Source organism: Dermacentor variabilis, chromosome 7 (assembly GCF_050947875.1).
Source record: "Dermacentor variabilis isolate Ectoservices chromosome 7, ASM5094787v1, whole genome shotgun sequence".
NCBI lineage: Eukaryota > Metazoa > Arthropoda > Arachnida > Ixodida > Ixodidae > Dermacentor > Dermacentor variabilis.
The window spans coordinates 70,971,694-70,990,104 of NC_134574.1; the positions used below are offsets into that span (position 1 = coordinate 70,971,694).

The following is an 18,411-nucleotide window of genomic DNA, read 5'->3' on the forward strand; positions in this document are numbered from 1 at the left end:
CCGCCTCTTACTTTTCCTCAGTAGATTTACGATCCGGCTACTGGCAAATTCCGATGCATCCTGGCGACAAGGAGAAGACTGCCTTTGTAACCCCTGACGGGCTCTTCGAATTTAATGTGATGCCATTTGGATTGTGGAACGCTCCGGCAACTTTCGAGAGATTTATAGACACTGTTATGCGCGGCTTGAAGTGGAACATCTGCATGTGCTACCTCGACGGCGTCGTCATCTTTGGCCGCACCTTCAGCGAAAACAACTCTCGTCTGGATGTTGTCCTGAACTGCATCAGATACGCTGGTCTAGTTTCAAACTCTGAGAAATGCCACTTCGGAGACCGTTAAACCCTTGTGCTTGGGCACCTCGTCGACAAGGATGGCATCCGCCCTGATCCCCACAAAACTGCAGCCGTTGAAGCGTTGAGTGCACCGCGCTCTGTGAAGGAGCTCCGCAGTTTTCTGGGGCTTTGTTCCTATTTCCGCCGATTTATTCCTGAATTCGCCGACGTCGCGTATTCGCTGTCATGCTGGCTACGAAAAGACGCCGCCTTTGAGTGGAATCCGGAGTGCGACTCTTGTTTTCGTCAGTTAAAGTTCCTGCTGACGTCACGACCAGTTCTTCAATACTTCAGTCCTTCAGCTCCGACGGAACTCCATATGGATGCCAGTGGCATAGGTATTGGTGCCGTCCTAGTTCAACGCTACGGTGGCCGCGAACACGTGATCGCATACGCAAGCCGCTCATTAAGTAGGCCCGAGCAGAATTACACTGTGACGGAACAAGAATGCCTCGCGGTAATATTTGCGGTTCAGCGGTTTCCTTCTTACCTGTATGGACGCCCCTTTACAGTGGTCACCGACCACAACTCATTGTCTTAGCTTGTGAATCTTCGTGACCCTCGTGGCCGCCTTGCGCGCTGGGCGCTCCGACTGCAAGAATACAGCTTCACCGTCTCTTATAAGAGCGGTCGACGACACGCTGATGCGGACTGCCTCTCGCGTATGCCACTTAGCACTACGGACTGTGACGCCGACGACTTCGATCACCTCGCCGCTTCTGTGTCGCCGCGTTTTCCAGACTTCGACTGCTTCAAAGCTGAACAGCGAAAAGACGATAAACTAACACCGCTCTTCACCGCTACTACCACCTCGACGACACCAAACCATTTCTGTGTACGTGATGGACTCCTGTGTAAGAAGAACTTTTGCGGCACTGGCGCACGTTTTCTGCTAGTGGTACCGGAGAGCCTTCGCACAGCTATTCCGAGTGCTATGCACGACGGCCCTACCTCTGGCCATTTAGGCTCGGCGAGGACGCTCTACCGGATTCAGGAACGCGTTTATTGGCCTGGAATGCGACAGTCTGTTGAGACGTATGTGGCCAGCTGCATGCAGTGTCAGCGCCACAAACGGCCATCTACTGCTCCAGCTGGTCTCCTGCAGCCTCCAAGCACGCCTTTCCAACAAGTGGGCATTGACTTCGTAGGCCCATTTCCAAAATCAGCCAAGAGAAACCGTTGGATAGTTGTTTGCGTCTACTACCTCACACGCTACTGTGAGACGGCGGCCGTGCCCTTCACAACTGCCACTGACGTTTCAACATTCCTGCTGCAATATGTGATCCTGCGACATGGTCCACCTCGCGGGATCATCAGCGACCGTGGACGATAATTCACAGCGGACGTTGTAGAGACGCTGCTTTGTTTGTGTGAATCCAACTTTCGTCACTCGACACCATACCATCCACAAACGAATGGGCTTACGGAGCGCACCAACCGAACAATTGTAAACATGCTATGTATGTATGTTTCATCCGACCACAAGAACTGAGACGATGTACTGCCTTTTATCGCGTACGCGATCAACACCGCCAAGCACGAGACTACCGGCAATAGCCCTTTCTTCCTGCTGTACGCACGGCCACCCCGGTACACAATCGACACTGCTTTCCCCTTCTGTAGTCACGAAAATCCCACTGTCACCGAGAATCTCTCCCTCGCCGAAGAAGCTCGTCGTATTGCTCGTTTGCGACCTTTGGCATCGCAGGACAGATCAAAAGCACGCTACGACGTTCGCCACCGTCCGGTAACCTATCGCCCTGGTGATTTAGTCTCGCTGTGGACTCCAGTACGGAAACGCGGGTTATGCCAAAAGCTTTTGGCCACCTACGTTGGACCGTTTGTTATTATTAACAGACGCGCGGAAGTCACGGATAACATATATATATATATATATATATATATATATATGTATATATATATATATATATATATATATATATATATATATATATATATATATATATATATATATATATATATATTATGTTCTTGTGTTGGATTTAATGGCACTTAAGGAACTCCGGCTATCATGCGTCAAACACAAATATATATATATATATATATATATATATACTGTGGACTTCACATAGACAAAGCTCGCTTCAACAAAAATGCCTGATAAACGGAGCATTGGTGTTAACCTTGGTTGGATGGCCATAGGCATAATGTGGGAGACTTGGGTTAAACGGAACACAACTTTTAGTGAACTCCGGTTAAAGTCGCTACTCATCGGCTAATCAAACAGGAAAAATCCGAGAAACATGTGAAGTGATGACGCTTGAAATTATTTTTAAAAATTATCCAACAGGCGGTTGCGGGAAACCTAACGGGAATTAAGGATGTCAAAGTTGTAGCGGTCTTTCCATCACGAGAATATCACTAGGCAATAATGATCCCTGAGGAGAAGAGCAGCACTAGGATCGTGCCGCGAGGCAGCCGCTACTACTTTCCTGATGCCATCACGAATAAGAGACATCAACCTTTTGATCTGCTCTAATGTGACAGTTAATTAGTTAAATTGGGCTTTGTAGCGCAAAGGCGACGGAGGGTATGCCGAGCCAACCACAAGGAGTTGTAAAATCACATTTAAAAAATGGAAAAGATGTGCTGCTGTACAGCTTGCGTAAAAAGCCGGTGTCTTGTGGAAATTTAAGTACGTCAGGTAATGGCACTAGTGTATCGCCTCGTAAAGTTAAAGCAGGGTGCAAAGGTATGCGTAATTTCCATAAATTGTGCCTTACAGTTTTCGCCTCTGTGTTTCAATATGGGTATATCCGGTAGCTGGAGTATTTGGGGTGAGCTCCACCACTGGAAAAGTTGGCATCGGCGTGACATGGTATGAGGGATCATGTGGACAACGCGGCTGCGTCGGCTGTTTAGGAAGTGCCGAAACGAGCTGGAAACGAAAGTTTAACATCCCACCTGCACTGCGGTTGTGATTAAGTGTGGAGGTTTTCCTCTGCTTGGCGACGCTTGAAAGCACTATAAAAGGTAGTGGCTGCCTTTGAAGGCGTCCAACATGGCAAGCTACTGCTCGGCGTCGCAGTGCCTCTGCCAGGCAACTGTTGTCCATTAATGAGCCGGTTAAATATCGTGCCACCTTCTTGTGTGTAACGTGATTAGTGACGTCATTACTTCCGCTTTCTACTTCCTGGTTTCCAGGAATTTCGCCAAAGTCGTGCTCACGTGGCGGGTGTGTAAAGTCTAGGATCCTATGCTTTGGTGCGTCGTAATCAGCGATTTGTAGTTAATGTTAATTATTCCAGACTACTCAGTAACTCACATGGAAGTAAGCTTACGCTGTGATATCATACGCGTAATGAAATTCATGAATTTTCTACTTTATCAGTTTTTTTCTATTCTTTTCTGAGCTATGTTGAATTTTGTGCCCGGTCGTCTCAGGAGGTGAGCCGGGAGTGCTGCACAAAAATCAAGAGAGTCACTCGATGCTCGTGCCAGCAAAAAGATCGATTCGTCGCTACGGCACATCGCAAGTCGCCGACGACGCCGAAGTGCCTAGTTATAACCAAATTATTTTTGAACAGCTCTCACAGCGTCTACACAAAAACGGTTGTTTGTGTACTGTCAAATGCTCATATGCTGCGGCCTGAAGCTCACTGCACGGTGGGAAAACGTGCTCGCAGCGAAAGCGAAACGTTCAGCGCGGACATGAATAAATACGCGCAGTCAGTCGCTGAGAACCACTGCGATCACTCCATTCAGGCTTCGTTCTGTTATGATCCATTTCGTTATGCCGACAGCCTGCTATAATAAGATATTTCACATAGCTTGCTCTCAGCGACTGCCTACCTTTCACGCAGGAAACCGGTTCGGGGGACTCCATCGCGGCGTCTGCGCGCAGTGGGCGTGCGCTGTACGCATTCAGTAAAGAGATAGTGTCTGTAAACCATCCTGTGCTTTCTGTTTTCCCAAGATTATTATTTACTGCAAAGTATTTCTTGGCGAACATTCGCCACTTGGACAATATGTATCGATCTACCCGCCAACGTCTTGGTGTTTTCATTGTCGTTTTCTTAACTTGGTATGTACCAAAATTGGCATAATATGGCAAGAGTATGAAGAACATAAATGATATGTCATGACATGAAAATCATGACATGTCTGTCATGTAGGTCATGAAACAGCCGCCTACGTCTTGGTGCTCTCATGGTCGTTTCTTGCTAGGTACCAAAATTGGCATAGTATGACAAGAATGTATGACGAACATAAATGATAGATCATGACACGCGTGTCATGTAGGTCATGAAAAACCGCCTGCATCATGGTATGTACCAAAATAGGTGTGGGATTTTGCGTTGTCTAAGGACCGAATCCCAACATAGAAAAAGGGCGGCGGTTTATTGCATCAGCAGAAGTAGCAAGTAATCGTACCGGTGCAACGCATGGAGTGTATGACGAACATCAATGATCGGTAATGACATGAATATCGTGACGTGTGTCATGTACGTCATCAAACAGCCGATTGCGTCTTTGTGCTCTCATGGTCGTTTCGTTAACTTGGTAAATACCAAAATTCGCACAATATAACAAGATTGTAAGACAAACAAATGATTCGTCATAACATAAATATCATGTGATGCGTGTCATGTAGGTCATGAAACAGCCGCCTACGTCTTGGTATGCACCAAAATTGGCATAGTTTTACAGGAATCTACGACCAACATAAATGATAGGTCACGACAAGAATTCCATAACTTGCGTGTCATGTAGGTCATAAAACAGCCGTCTACGTCTTGGTATGTACAAAAATTGGCATACTATGAGAAGAGTGTATGACGAACATAAATGATAGGTCATGACATGAAAGTCCTGACATGCGTGTCCTGTAGGTCAGAAAACAGCCGCCTACGTCGTGGTGCTCTCATGGTCGTTTCGTTAATTTGGTAGGCTCCCCGCACACTGCTTCGCGTAACAACGATTCCCACAGGACGTGGGATTTGCCTGCTTCTTTTTATTGAAGATTACTCCCAAGAATTTATATTCCCGCTTTAGCGGCAGCGTCACATCATTCAATTTTAAGACGGGGCCCAAGTGCAATCGTCGTTTGTGCCAAAAGAGCACTGTATCAGTTTTAGAGCGCAGCTCTTGAGCGGTTGTTCCTTGGGCGATTATCGGCGTAACCGAGTGAACGATAACGAGCACAGCTAAACGTGAAAGCGAACGCGGAGCGTAGCGAGGGATGAAAGACGCGAGGAAGAAAGCGGAGAAAGAGGGTACGGCAAAATGGAGACAAGAAAAGCGTAGTGCAGCGACGATGGCTACGAGCTAACGGAACAGTAGCATGCGTTGTCTGGGAGGTCTGTCGGAGGCTGCTGCTGTGAATCGCGCCTACGCGTCACCCACGTGCTGGCTCTGGCGATCTCCAGATTAGGGAGGCTGTCGCGCCACACTTCGTTCCGTTTGTAACGTGCCGCACAAGATGGGCTGTCCGCGGCAGCGAATATACCGTGAAATAAAAACACGTATAGCGCTGCCCTCAAATTTCGCATTAGGGAGTATCGTAATCTTCGGTTTTTTTTTTTTTTTGTGGCGTAGCGGCAGCCATTTTTTTGCAGTCCATTGTACCCATTTATGTATTGTAATATGGAGCTGATTTTAACATGTTGGTAAATTTGTCGAGCGGCAGGCTACTTGCAGATTGTCGACGTAGATGGAGTGCTTGACAGAACGTGGAATGACCATGTTAACGGAGCCCATTTTTGCCATAAATACTGTTGTGCTAAGTGTGCGAGCTTGTGACATTCCGTTTTCCTTGACAAATATGCGCGAGAGCACAGTGCCGAGGAGTATTTGAAATGTTCTCTTGGACATAAAATCAGCGAGACAGTTCAGAATTTCGCCATTGATTCCTAAAGAAGCAAGGACACGTAAGATTCCAAATCACCAAGTGGTGTCATGCGCTTTTTGTAGATAGAAGGAAACTGTCAAGTAGTGTTGTTTCTGTGAGAATATTCCACGTATTTCGTGTTCAAGTCGTATAAAATGGTCAATCGCTGAACAGCCTTGTTATTCCCGCACTGATGAAAATCAAGTAAGTTCGGTACGTTAAGGAATGAATGTCAATTTCGTAATTATAACCCCTTCGTACGATTTTCCCAAAGAGCTTGTCAAGGCAATGGACGTCAAGCTGGTCGCGGATGTAGGGCATTTCACTGCTTTTTTAAATGGCACTATTATTACGTTTTTCCAATCTTTTGGCATTTTGGCAGATTCCCATACCTTATTGAAATATTCAAGGAGAGCGCCTACTGATGTTTCGGCAGGTGTGCGAGCATTGAATAGTCGATATGGTGAGGATCTACTGCAGTGTCATTGCCAGCAGAATGTACACTCTTTAGTTCCTGCAGAGTAAATGGGGCGTTATATTCTTCTGTTGACGCCCAAGCAGTTGTTCTCGTTTGCTGCCCACTGTATATAGAAATCGTGTCTGAATAGTTCGCCGAGCTAGAGACGTTATAAAAATGTTCCCCAAGTACATTGGCTTCTTCCTGTAGCGTTGTCTGGGCGTCTGAATTTGTAACTAAGGGTATCATATATAAAGAGTTGACCCCCTTATGCTTCCTAACCTGTTCCCATATATCTTTGGATGAAATGATGCTATTAACAGTAGACACGTACTTATACCACGGCAAATTTTAGCTACTCTCACCATTTATAGAATTTTCGCTTTGGCTCGTTTGAAGTTCAAGAAGTTGCTACGCATTGGGTATCTGCGCAAAATACCCCACGCCTTATTTTTCTGCCTATATTTTTCCTGCTTCCGCGCATTCAGGTGTCCCCCAAGAATTTAGATTTTTTTTTCGAACAAGGTAAGGATGTTGAGGTATAGCTTTTTCAGCTGCAGCAATGATGCACTCGGTAAGTTTTTCATTAATTTCGTCAATGCTTAACTCCATCAAAGTGAGCTGCTCCAGCCTGACACTTTCCATAAAAACAGACTAGTTTCCCATTTGTAGTTCCCAGCAGCGCGGTTTTTGAAACAGTGCGTAGTGTTGAAGAGAGTTTTATTACGGGCGGCAAATGATCGTTGCCGTAGGAGCTGTCAAGCATTACCCATCTACAATCGGCAAAAACATCCTGTGAGCAAAATTCTAAATCAAGGTAGCTTAAATTACATGAACTTGGTGAAAAATAAGTTGGATGACCGGAGTTTGAAAGACAAATGTCATTTGTTAAAATAAAATACTCAATAAGGGGTCCTCTTTGCTGATTCGTATCGCTGCCCCAAAGAGTACAATGAGCAATAAAGTCTCCCACTAAAAGAAAAATCTCAGGCAACTGTTCTATTAAATTTTCCACTTCACTTACAGTAAGGTGGGTATGAGATGGAATGTAAATTGAACAGATGGGGACAGTTTTGTACGATAAAAGTGTAACGGCTACGACCCCAAAGGAGTCTTTATTTGGACTTTCCGGGTAGGATGCCGCCCTGCACGACTATCGCGACTGCTGCTGACAAAGGACTAGAATGTTCGCTGCCCCTTCGGGCAGCAGTAAAATCTTCACACAATTAATTAATTTTAGCGCTTAGATTTGTTTCTTGGAGGGAAAATGCTACAGGCGAGTTATTTATTAAGTTTATATTGTCACCCAAATTGTGAGTCAGGCCTCTATAATGCCAGTGTAGGATAAAAGCCAGAGTAATGGAATTAAATATGTTCATTCATACGTATGAGCTAGAAAGTTGTAGTGAGATGTGTTAAAGGAACTGCACTATTTGCAAGAGCGGTAACCGTTCTGATTACTGGTCCTATTTTTGGTGCAGTAAGTAGGACCTTGTTCTTCTTAGCGCGGTCCTGGGCGCGCTGACCTTTTGCGTTCATTACGCCGGAGTTTTTGGATCAAAGTCCATAGCCTTCTCCGAGGCGCTGGATGATAGAGAGCCAGGCGCTGAAACGCGCGTCTCAGGCCTTGGAGTTCGATTTAGCCTTGGGCCCTGCCAAACCGGGCTCTGCGAGCCTGTCTTCGATGATGATGGACCAGCACTGGCTGTTGCTACCAAAAGGGCGGGTGGAGTTTCTACGTGGCCACTGATTTTGTCCACTATAGACCCGAGGAACAACTGTGATGCTGGCCCCTCCATCTCTGCGCTGCCATAGGTTGCTTGAGTTACGTGCGGTAGCTTTTCCTTCTTTCAGAAAATGATATTTTCTATTTCACCGAGAGTGCAGTCTTTTTCTTCCTTCCAGCATGGGCAAGATCCTGAATAAGCTGAATTCTGTGCTTTGCAGTTTGTACAATGTGCAGGAGCATTGTTCTTGTCTGGCGGATGTTCATTGGCTCTACATTTTGCCAATTTACCTCTATACGATTGTCACGCATGCCCCAACCTCTGGCACTTGAAACACTGATTCGGGTTTGGGATGTACGGTCTCACTCTGATCTTCACATACCATGCGTAAGGTAAAAAAGGCGTAATACTGGTACCACAAGTATCAGGTTTGGTGGGGATTTATTCAAGACTCCATCGCAGAATTATTATTTGACCTTAAGAGGCCGCTCCACGGAATACCTGGTTCACTTCTGCCTCTTCTCTTTCTTCATTCCGAGCGCTGCCTGCTTTGCATCATTATACTCGGTCAAGCTGCAAATTTAGTTTCTGATACGACTTCATTGTCACTCTAGTCGTAGAAGATGACTTTGGCGTGCGGCATTGTCTGCTTCCAAAAGCTTGCAAGTTTTGCAGAAATTATCTCGTTGCACTTGGGAAGGCACAATAGGAGATCCCTTACACTAAATAGTGACTCGCCGCACTGACGCTTTGTGCAAACAGCGAGCCCCTCTGCTGAACCGTCGCGCGCGTCCTCGCATAGTTGCCGCTGACGGATCAAGGCTCGTCGATGCGCTCTAGTGCTTCGAGTGAGAATCCAGGAGCTTTTGTGGGCTCAAACTAGGGTAAAGTTGTCTCTGCCCTGTAATATGTGGCATCTTATGCTTCTGCCAGGAAGCATTAAGCCGTGTGTTAAGAGCTTCAATAATGGCGCTCTCAGCTGTGCAGGTCGATTTTAATTGCTTAAGGAACACCTAAGTAAGCGCGGGGTGAATGACCGCGCATTCGGCTAATGACTGCTGTGAAATCCCGAGCTACGGCCCTGGTAGCTCTAGATGTATCTGGTTTATGGAATCCGTGGACAGTTCACGGCCGGGGAGTGCTTCTCTTATGATCCTAAAGAGCTGGGGATGCGGCTTGTGCAGCATGACAATGAACGCCATCGGTGACCAGCGAAAAGTTTGACACGAAAAACAATAATGGTCGCGATTGCGAGAACAATAAGCTAATGTACGTGTGCCTATTGTACTCAACTAGTGCATTCTCAACATAAACAGCCTGCACTTCGAACACATATCGGTTTCGAGCTGCAACCCAAAAATGCGACGGAAAGACGGGCTAGCTGCAACGCTCTCGCTAACTGCAGAAAGGGGAGATATCTCCACATATATGCAAGAGATATGTGAAACTAACACCACCAGAGAAAGAGGAACCGAAAATGCGCCGCAAGGTGTGTGAATGAGCGTCTACAACTTGCGCGGAACACGATGCAGATGACATGCACGCATGAGAGCGCGGCGCGGTGTTCACTGCCAGGAAGAAACCTTCACGGGACACACACAAACGCTTCAAATTGTTCTCAGCCGCTCCTATCATACCACCTCACAATGCGAAACGGTGCATTAGAGCCTGAGAAGATAGCGCTAAAGTAAGTAAATCCCAAGATGAACGTAGCCAGTTGGCTGAGCGAGGTCATCTTGGTATTTACTTGTGCGCTTGAGCGAAGTCCTCAAGCGCCCGTGTTGCAATCCGTCAAGTCCTCACAAACATGGTGGCGAGCGCTCATCGCCTCTTTTAGTCGTGTGCTAGCCAGAGTACTTACAGAGAGCAGCCATATCAAAATTGTTCTGGCTCATTCTGGGAGCCTGCGGGTAGCCGGAACCGTCCGGCCCGAGCAAAACGAACGTCCGGCGGAAGTGCGCGGCGCTATGGGCGGAGTAATCCGAGAAAAACTAAGGCGCTCTGGTTAGCTCTGGCAGCCCGAGGGTAGCCTGAAGTGAAAAATCGAGGAAGCTTTTGAAGCAGTGGTGAGTTGCTTTGCGACATTTTGAGGATTTCGATCCTGTCCGTATCGGTTTTCGCTAAAATGCACGTGCTCTGAATTATTATAGTATTATAGTATTTGCATTAGAAAAAGCCGTGCAATACATTGCAAGAAAGCCGGGAAAGCAGGCAGTGCGTGGGGGGTCCCTCAAGGCATATGAGTGGACAGATGAGAATGGAGAGGGAACCGAGTCAACCGGCACACACTTTGATAGCGATGCTAGGGTGAAGAAAATGGAGGCTGTCCAGCAAGAGTTGTCAAACAGAGGAAGAGCTCAAAAATGAGCTAAAGAGGGAGCGTGATGAACGGAAGGTAATTGAAGAAGACTTGAAGCAGCCGAGGAAAAGTTGAACAGGGCCGCCATTGCGAACGAGAATGGTCGTGACAATGGAACGCAGTTCCCCAACGTGACAGGAGAGGGAGTGCCAGCAAAGTACGTAGAGTGCGTGCAACGTGGTGAAGGGTTAGCTGGAAAGAGCGGCACCTACCTTGAAGCCGCCTCGCGGAAAAAGAAAAATCACAGGGGACAATGCCCGTTGTCGAGTCCGAATCACGCGGGAACAGACAAATGGAAGCAGGGAGAGGTGGCAGAGAGTGAAATGATGATTATCGCCGGCGACTCAAGCCGGGCTAAGTGCTCAGAAGCAATCGTGGAGAGCGTAAAAAACTATAACGTAGTGGTGGTAGGGACATTTCCAGGCCGGACACTGGGTTCTGTTATGGAGCGAGCAAAAGAAAAGCTCGCGAAAATGCCCACGTGCACAACCTTGCCATAGTAGCAGGTGGACTAAATGACGTCCTAAACAGGAAAAGATTAGGACTAGCCCAGCTCTTGGCGAAGGGGGTTTGTGCGTGCTATCCCCTCAGGTGCAGATCGTGGTGGGCACGGTGCCGGAGGTGCCTGTACGTGACAGTCACGTCCAAAGAGCCCTAGCTGCTGCTAATTAGGCAATATGGAAAATGAGGAGAGGAAGGCTTCGAGGTTGTCGAAGTGAACAGGGAAGTGAGAAGGTGTGGTTTTAAACTAGACGGGATCCACTTCAATTACATGTTGGCACGAGAGGTGGGCTGGCGACTTGGTGGCCGCGCTGTTGCTTTTTAGGGGGCCCACGGGCGCTCAGGAGGGCAGAGTAGGTAGTATAGAAGAAGGTCCCGTAGGGGAACCTCAGAATAGCATCGCCGTCAATAACAGAAAAAGGAGGAAAGCAAGAAAGAGAGCTCGCCATGCAATAGGCTACATAAACATGCAGGGCGGCCGAATAAAGGAAAAGTGGGGAGAAATTGAAGAGCAGTTAAATAGAGAACAAAAAGGCGTGTATGCGGTTACTGAAACGCACCTTAGAGACTAAGATTCGCCAGTGATTGAGAATTCTCTTTAGAAAGGGTGCAACAGAACTAAGTCGGAAAGAAAGGGAGGGGAGTCGGAATGCTCATCCATGAGGGAGCCAAATGGAAAAGGGTAAATTCAAAATGGCAGGAGCATCTTTGGTTATCAGGTACAATGAGTGGGAAAAAACTTAGCTGGGTGTTACGTATTTGTGACCAGAAGTAATTGCACAGAGAAGAATAAAGAGTTAGTGGAATGCCTAAGTGTTGATATTAAGGATCTCGGGAATGATGCCGAAATTATGCAATTAGGTGACATGAATGCCCACATACAGGATTTAGATGGCTATACCGACAACGGGAAGCTAATGCTAGATCTTTGTGAGCAACATAACCTCGTTATCGTGAATACAGGGCATAAGTGTAAAGAGCAGATCACGTGGGAAGCAGGAAAACGGCAATCAACCATTGATTACTGTCTGATGACAAAAGGAATTCATGATAAGTTGAGAGAAATGGTCATTGATGAGGAAGGGTATAGCAGCATAGGGAGTGACCATAAACACATCATGTTGAAAATGGGATACGTAGTTGGGAACGAGAGCGAAGTGCAAATTAGCCAGTGCACATTTGAACGCTTAACAAATAACAAATATAGCCACTAGAAACGAGGAAGAACTTGGCAAATGGCCATGTAAAGAGTGCGAATACAGTGAGCTTCTAAGTGTAATAACGACAGAAATAGGGGCAGAGAAATAACATGTTCGTCGGAAAGGAAAAAAAGAAACCGAAAAGTTTGTGGAACAGGGAGATACGAGAAGCGATCGCCGAACGACAAAGATCATCCCGAGAGCACAGGCAGGCAAAGAAGGCGCAGATGCCGCAGGATGAAGTAGCCAGTAAATAAGAAATATACCGGAAGAAAATGTCTCTGCTTCAAATACTAGTGCAAGCCAAGATAAAAGGTGAAAGTGAACGTTGGTTGTCAGAAATACGCGAGAAAAAGAAGGCCGCACCTAGAATATTTGGAACCACATAATATTATTAGGCAGGAAGTCAGCAACACTACACCAACATATCCTAGACAAAGATGGAAACAAACAGAAAGGGTTAGCGGCTTTAAATTACACCCGAGAAATAACAGCTGAATCTTTCCAAGGCAAAGACGAGGTTGTATTCGAAGAAAACAAGACCGCGTAAGAGAACCAGATGGAAAAAGAGTTGGTGGTGACAAATTTCAACTGGAAGAAAGCCGAAGAGAAAATTCCTAAGCGCACAGCCACTAGGCTAGACGAGGTTTCAGTTAGGCTGATTTATATACTAGGGCCAAGAATTAGGGCAGCTCTGGTGAAAACAGTGGAAAAAACTTTAAAAGATTTAAAAACTTTGTCTCTTTTAAAAGATTTAAAAGAGACAAAGTAGAGTGAATTTAATTTATAAAGGGGGAGAAAGATAGAATTCACTCGTATAGACCGTTGATCATTACATCGGTAATCTACAGGCTAGCAATGCAGGCAATGAAATTAAAGCTGCAAGCTTGGGCAGAGAATAATGGCATTTTGGGAGAACTCCAGAATGACTTCATAATAGGTAGGCGTCTGGATAATAACTTATTTAACTTATTTTTCCTTACTCAGTCTATTGAAGTATATAGAGTTGAAAAGAGACCGTTCTTCTTAGACATAAGAGGAGCGTACTACAACGTAGACTGCAACATTTTGTGGGTAATTCTGGAAGGGGAAAGCTTAGACGACGATTGTATACAGCTTTTGAGGGAGATTCGCCTAGAAAATACCGATTGCGTTGAATGGGGAGGGATGAGGAGCGAGGAGAAAGTTGACATCAACAAGGGACTGAGGCAGGGGTGCCCTTTATCCCCACTGCTGTTATGATGTACATAGTGATGATGGAAAGGGTGCTACAGGGAAGTAATATCGGGTTTAATCTCTTGTAGAAACAGGTGGGCCAAGCAGTAAAACAGCAGCTTCTAGGTTTGTTTTTGCAGACGTCATCGTGTTGCTAGCTAACAAGCAAAGGGATATGCAACGTCTAGCTTATATCTGTGGATAGGAAGGCAAGAATTTAGGTCTGAAATTTACCCTTCAAAAATAAAGTGGTGTGATAAAAATATCAGGTGGTGTGTGAAACAGTGAACAGACAGTTTCAATACAGGGCCAGGAAATACCTCGCGGGAAAGAATATAAATACCTTGGCATATGGGGTAAACGAAGCCAATAGATATATCAAAACACAGGAAAAAAACAATAACAGTAAAGGGGAAGAGAAATGCGGCCATAAAAAAAAACACAGGGCGCTATGGGGATACAACAGGTACGAGGTGCTCCGGGGTATGTGGAAAGGTGTAATGGTTCCAGGACTCACATTTCGAAATGCGGTTGTGTGCTTGAAATCAGGGGTACAATCAGGACTCGATGGGAACCAAAGGCCAGTTGGGACGCCTCGCATTGGGCGCTTACGGGAAGACTACAAATGTGGCTGTGGAGGATGATATGGGCTGGCCAAGTTTAGAAGTGAGGTAAGCTCACAGTAAAATTGATTATTAAGAGCGACTGAGGAATATGGAAGAAAGCAAATGGGCCGGGAGAGTGTTCACGTATTTGTACAGGGAAAACCTTGATTCACAGCGGTGAGAAAGAGCTAGGAAGCTTACGAGCAAGTATACAACCTGTGTGATGAGCAACATGGCAACAACAAAGAATGTCAAGCGGAAAATTAGAGAGGCTGAGATAATCTCATGTGTGTCGGCAATGGAGAAGAAACTACTATGAGTAACCACTTAAGAGGACAAAACGAAATCAGGAAAGAAACAATTTATAATAACTGAAAGGAAAGCTCTTTACCTTTCGAGAAACGAAATCAGGATGCTTTAAAACGCGCACATATAAAGCGAGATAAAACAAGGAAGATCGAGCCAGGGCTTGCTGCGGCGAGGCTAGGGAAACAAGGAAGCTTGTTTTATTAGAATGTGATATCTGCACAGCGGTATATTTAGGCACCTCTGGCCTCCTTGAAGCGCTTGGGTTGAGCGAGAGCAGGGGGAAAGTAGACATGTCCGCATTAGAGATTAATAAGAGGCTTTTGGAAGATTGGTGGAAGAAAATTAGGGAAAGGACAAACAATGGAGGGGTACAAAAACGAAGTTCACAATAGGGGTTCAGAAAACTTGGTTGTGGGAATTTTTCTAGGTATTTTTTTTCCTTTTCTTTTTTTCTTCCTTAAGGTATGTAGGACATTAGGCAATGTGCTTGGTGGGGCAACCCACCACGCCGTTCCGAAGGGAACGCTCATGGCATCTATTCATCCATACGAGCCTTAGCTATTCGGCGATAACGCAGGCGCAGTATCAGCAGCAGGGGGCAGCCACGGTCAGGAAAGTACTGCAAGGTTTGCAAAGAAAGCTTCTGTTTAAAAGAAACAAGAGACAGCGATTCCCTTCATTGTACATAAGAAGTAACCGGAAGTGGCTGAGTTGACCACGGGAAATTTGCTAGATATTACTGAATTTTGAAACACCTGGAAACTATTTTCTACGTTGGCTCTTCCTTTACGTCATAGCAAAAATAGAAGGATATTGCCGTACCGATGAGCTCCACCTCTTGTATAGGAAACGTAATGCAAAGGAACAGCTGGCCATTCTCTCGTCCATTGTCTGGGTACTTGTAGTCCTTGCCAACGTCCTGGATGAACTGAGGTACGCTGTGCTGCAGCCAGACTGCGCCGATGTCGCGTCCTTTTCCCACCATCAGTACACCTAAGATATGGAGCGTGGCTATAAATATTTTCTGTTCTGTCACAACAGTTCACTTTCTTGCTAGAACAAAAACAAATACAAAACCATTTGCATCTGGTAGCTTATTACTTTCAGAAGCTTTAATTGCCATAAGGCGATTATACTGAGCACATCATGTGTCGGCAGCAAACTCGCAAATATGCATGGCTTAGACAAAGATTATTAGGTTGAACTTTTTCAAGTCCTCTCCTTACATATGAGCACTGTCGAAATGTATGATGTGAGTGAAAAAGTAAAGAAATGAATGGTTTGCTGCTGCAGCAAATTATTTTTGTACTACCTTCACTAGCTGTCACCCATACCCTTTCTTTATTGCATGATAATTTTCAGATGTCGGTGACTTTAGGCGGAACCGGCTACTCCTTTTCTGATAGAATAGGTATACACCAAATATCATACTCAATATCACATAACAAGCCGGTAATCAACGAAAGAAACGTACAGCAAAAATACCAGGCAATCAGGTGACATAAATGCTTTAAAACAGGGCCCCATAACGTAAAACTACTCCAATATGTTTCTATTCTAATCTCCTAACCACCGACGCAAGCAGCAGGCGGTCACCCACAGGGTTGTCTGTACAGACCAATCAAACACTCTCCTCGTTCATAGGAGGTCACTTTTGTTTGCTTGAAAAACGAACAACATTGCCTACACTGCGCGGCTTGTCGTATCTAATTGGCTGACAGGAGGCGAGGGGAACGCTCAAGTGGAGATGGATCCGCTGGGCCAGTGCACTGAAAATTGATAACCGGATGAAGAGGGTAGTGCCAGCGTCTGCGATTGGTCGGCTTTCCCTTACTTAGCTTCTGGTGGCTGGTCGAAAATCGCGGCGGCATGCAACGGAAGCATAAGAATGACTCTAAAACTGACCCTCAGCAAAGAAGAGTTGGCAGAGTGAGGTGGTAAACGTGCCGAAAGTGCTTGAAAACGTTACACAGCCACGCAAGAAGTTTTATTATACGCAAATACACCCATGCTCTCCGGTAGGTGCGAGTAGCCAGCGTCTCAGCGATCGGCGGCAGCCATCTTTTATTCCTTTCGGAACGGAGCAGCCTGCGGCTATTCCAAAGAAAATTCAGTTTTGTTCGTCATATTAATGCATCTTTATCGCGTACACGTCATTTTGACGCGGTGAGTTTGTGCGGTTTTTGAGGTCGCGTGACAGGCAGGTGAAGTGGGTGCAGCCCTAAAGCTCTTTACCAATAGCCGAGGGCTAATGGCGCAAAGGGGTCGAATCAGAAATAACTGTTTTTCTTTTTTCTGTCAAATCATGCATAATCAATGTGTACACATCATATCAGATGGGGACCTATCGCGGTTTTCGTGACGTCGCGTGACAGACGGGTGAAGTGGGGGTGGTCGAAAAAAGTTTTTGACCAATCGTGGAGGCCTGATAGCAGAATTGGAATAGAAAAGTTTGGAATAGTTTTACGTTATGGCGCCCCAGTTTACGGCACGGATAACATCAAAAACACATTTGAACATAAGGGCATCTCGCATAAATGTAACGGAGACAATTCAGAGCACACACGAACAACAAGTCAGTTCAAACACAATAAATACGAATCATAGCAGAAGTAATGCTCCAGAACATAAGGTGAGTTGTCATACAATAACTACAAAACATACCAGGACAGGTCAGAGCAACTCGAATTGTTATAGGCACAAAAAGAACTAGAAGATGCAGTCAATCATTTCTAACAATATTATCCTTTTCCAGAAATCTTTGGAGGGCCATTAGCGCTCGCCTCTCTGAAACAAATGTTGACTTTCGGCCTTGGATAGCTTTAGTTATTATGATCGTGCCAGACTATTGCCCTTAAGGTTCCTATCAGATAGCGTCCTTCAGTATCATATATCGTGGACATTCAAGTAATATATGACGTATGTTTTCTCCTGCGTGGCCACAAATGCATTGCGGAAAGTCACCGTGACAATTTTTCTGTAGAATACCTTTCGTAAACCGCATTTCAATTCTCGAGCTGTAAACTAGTCATTCGAAACATCTGCTGTTATTTAATTAGCACTGAATACGAAACAAAAGGCAAGAGTCAATGCTAAATAACGCTCAAAATTTTGAATTTTTGTCAAACCAGGCTTCTTTGCAACTACGGGCTGAAGTGTGCCTTAAGACATGCGCCACTCCACTGGTAATAAAGGAGTACCCGATGCTACAGAATCCTTAAGTGCCTGTTGTGCCGTCTCATAAACAGTTAAATTCGTTGGGATCTTTTATTGGGGAGGTATCCACTGCAGAGTTATTATGTGAAGTTCCTTGCCTGCATTTGTAAGCTTTTTGGAGCCTCGTAAACTGTTCTGTGAACCGAAGTTGACATTACATAGAGATCATAAGGCAGCATTGTGATCGCGCAGAATAACCCATTTCTACCTTCTTTTACTGTGTTTACTGTGTTTATGCACCGTAGCACAGACAATATGGCTGAAAGTTCTGCTGAAGTTGGTGATGCCGCATGACATAGCTTATCATCATCATCATCAGCCTGGTTACGCCCACTGCAGGGCAAAGGCCTTCTCCAACAACCCCGGTCGTGTACTAATTGTGGCCATGCCGTGCCTGCAAACTTCTTAATCTCGTCCGCCCACCTAACTTTCTGCCGCCCCCTGCTACGCTTCCCTTCCCTTGGGATCCAGTCCGTAACCCTTAATGACCATCGGTTATCTTCCCTCCTCATTACATGTCCTGCCCATGCCCATTTCTTTTTCTTGATTTCAACTAAGATGTCATTAAATCGCGTTTTTTCCCTCGCCCAATCTGCTCTTTTCTTATCCCTTAACGTTACACCTATCATTCTTCTTTC

General features: G+C 45.7%; 1 protein-coding gene across 2 annotated transcripts in view; it reads right to left on the minus strand.

Annotated features, from left to right (window-relative positions):
- The window catches only part of LOC142587517 (plancitoxin-1-like), a 133,171-nt gene that overhangs the window by 62,096 nt on the left and 52,664 nt on the right, over window positions 1–18,411 (minus strand). Inside the window, exon 4 of one of the 2 annotated variants that reach the window (XM_075698587.1) lies at window positions 15,380–15,550. The exons of the other annotated variant lie outside the window; for it this stretch is intronic. Coding sequence (XP_075554702.1) covers window positions 15,380–15,550 — 171 coding nt within the window. The remainder of the gene's footprint in view (window positions 1–15,379; window positions 15,551–18,411) is intronic. 2 annotated transcript variants of the gene reach the window in all.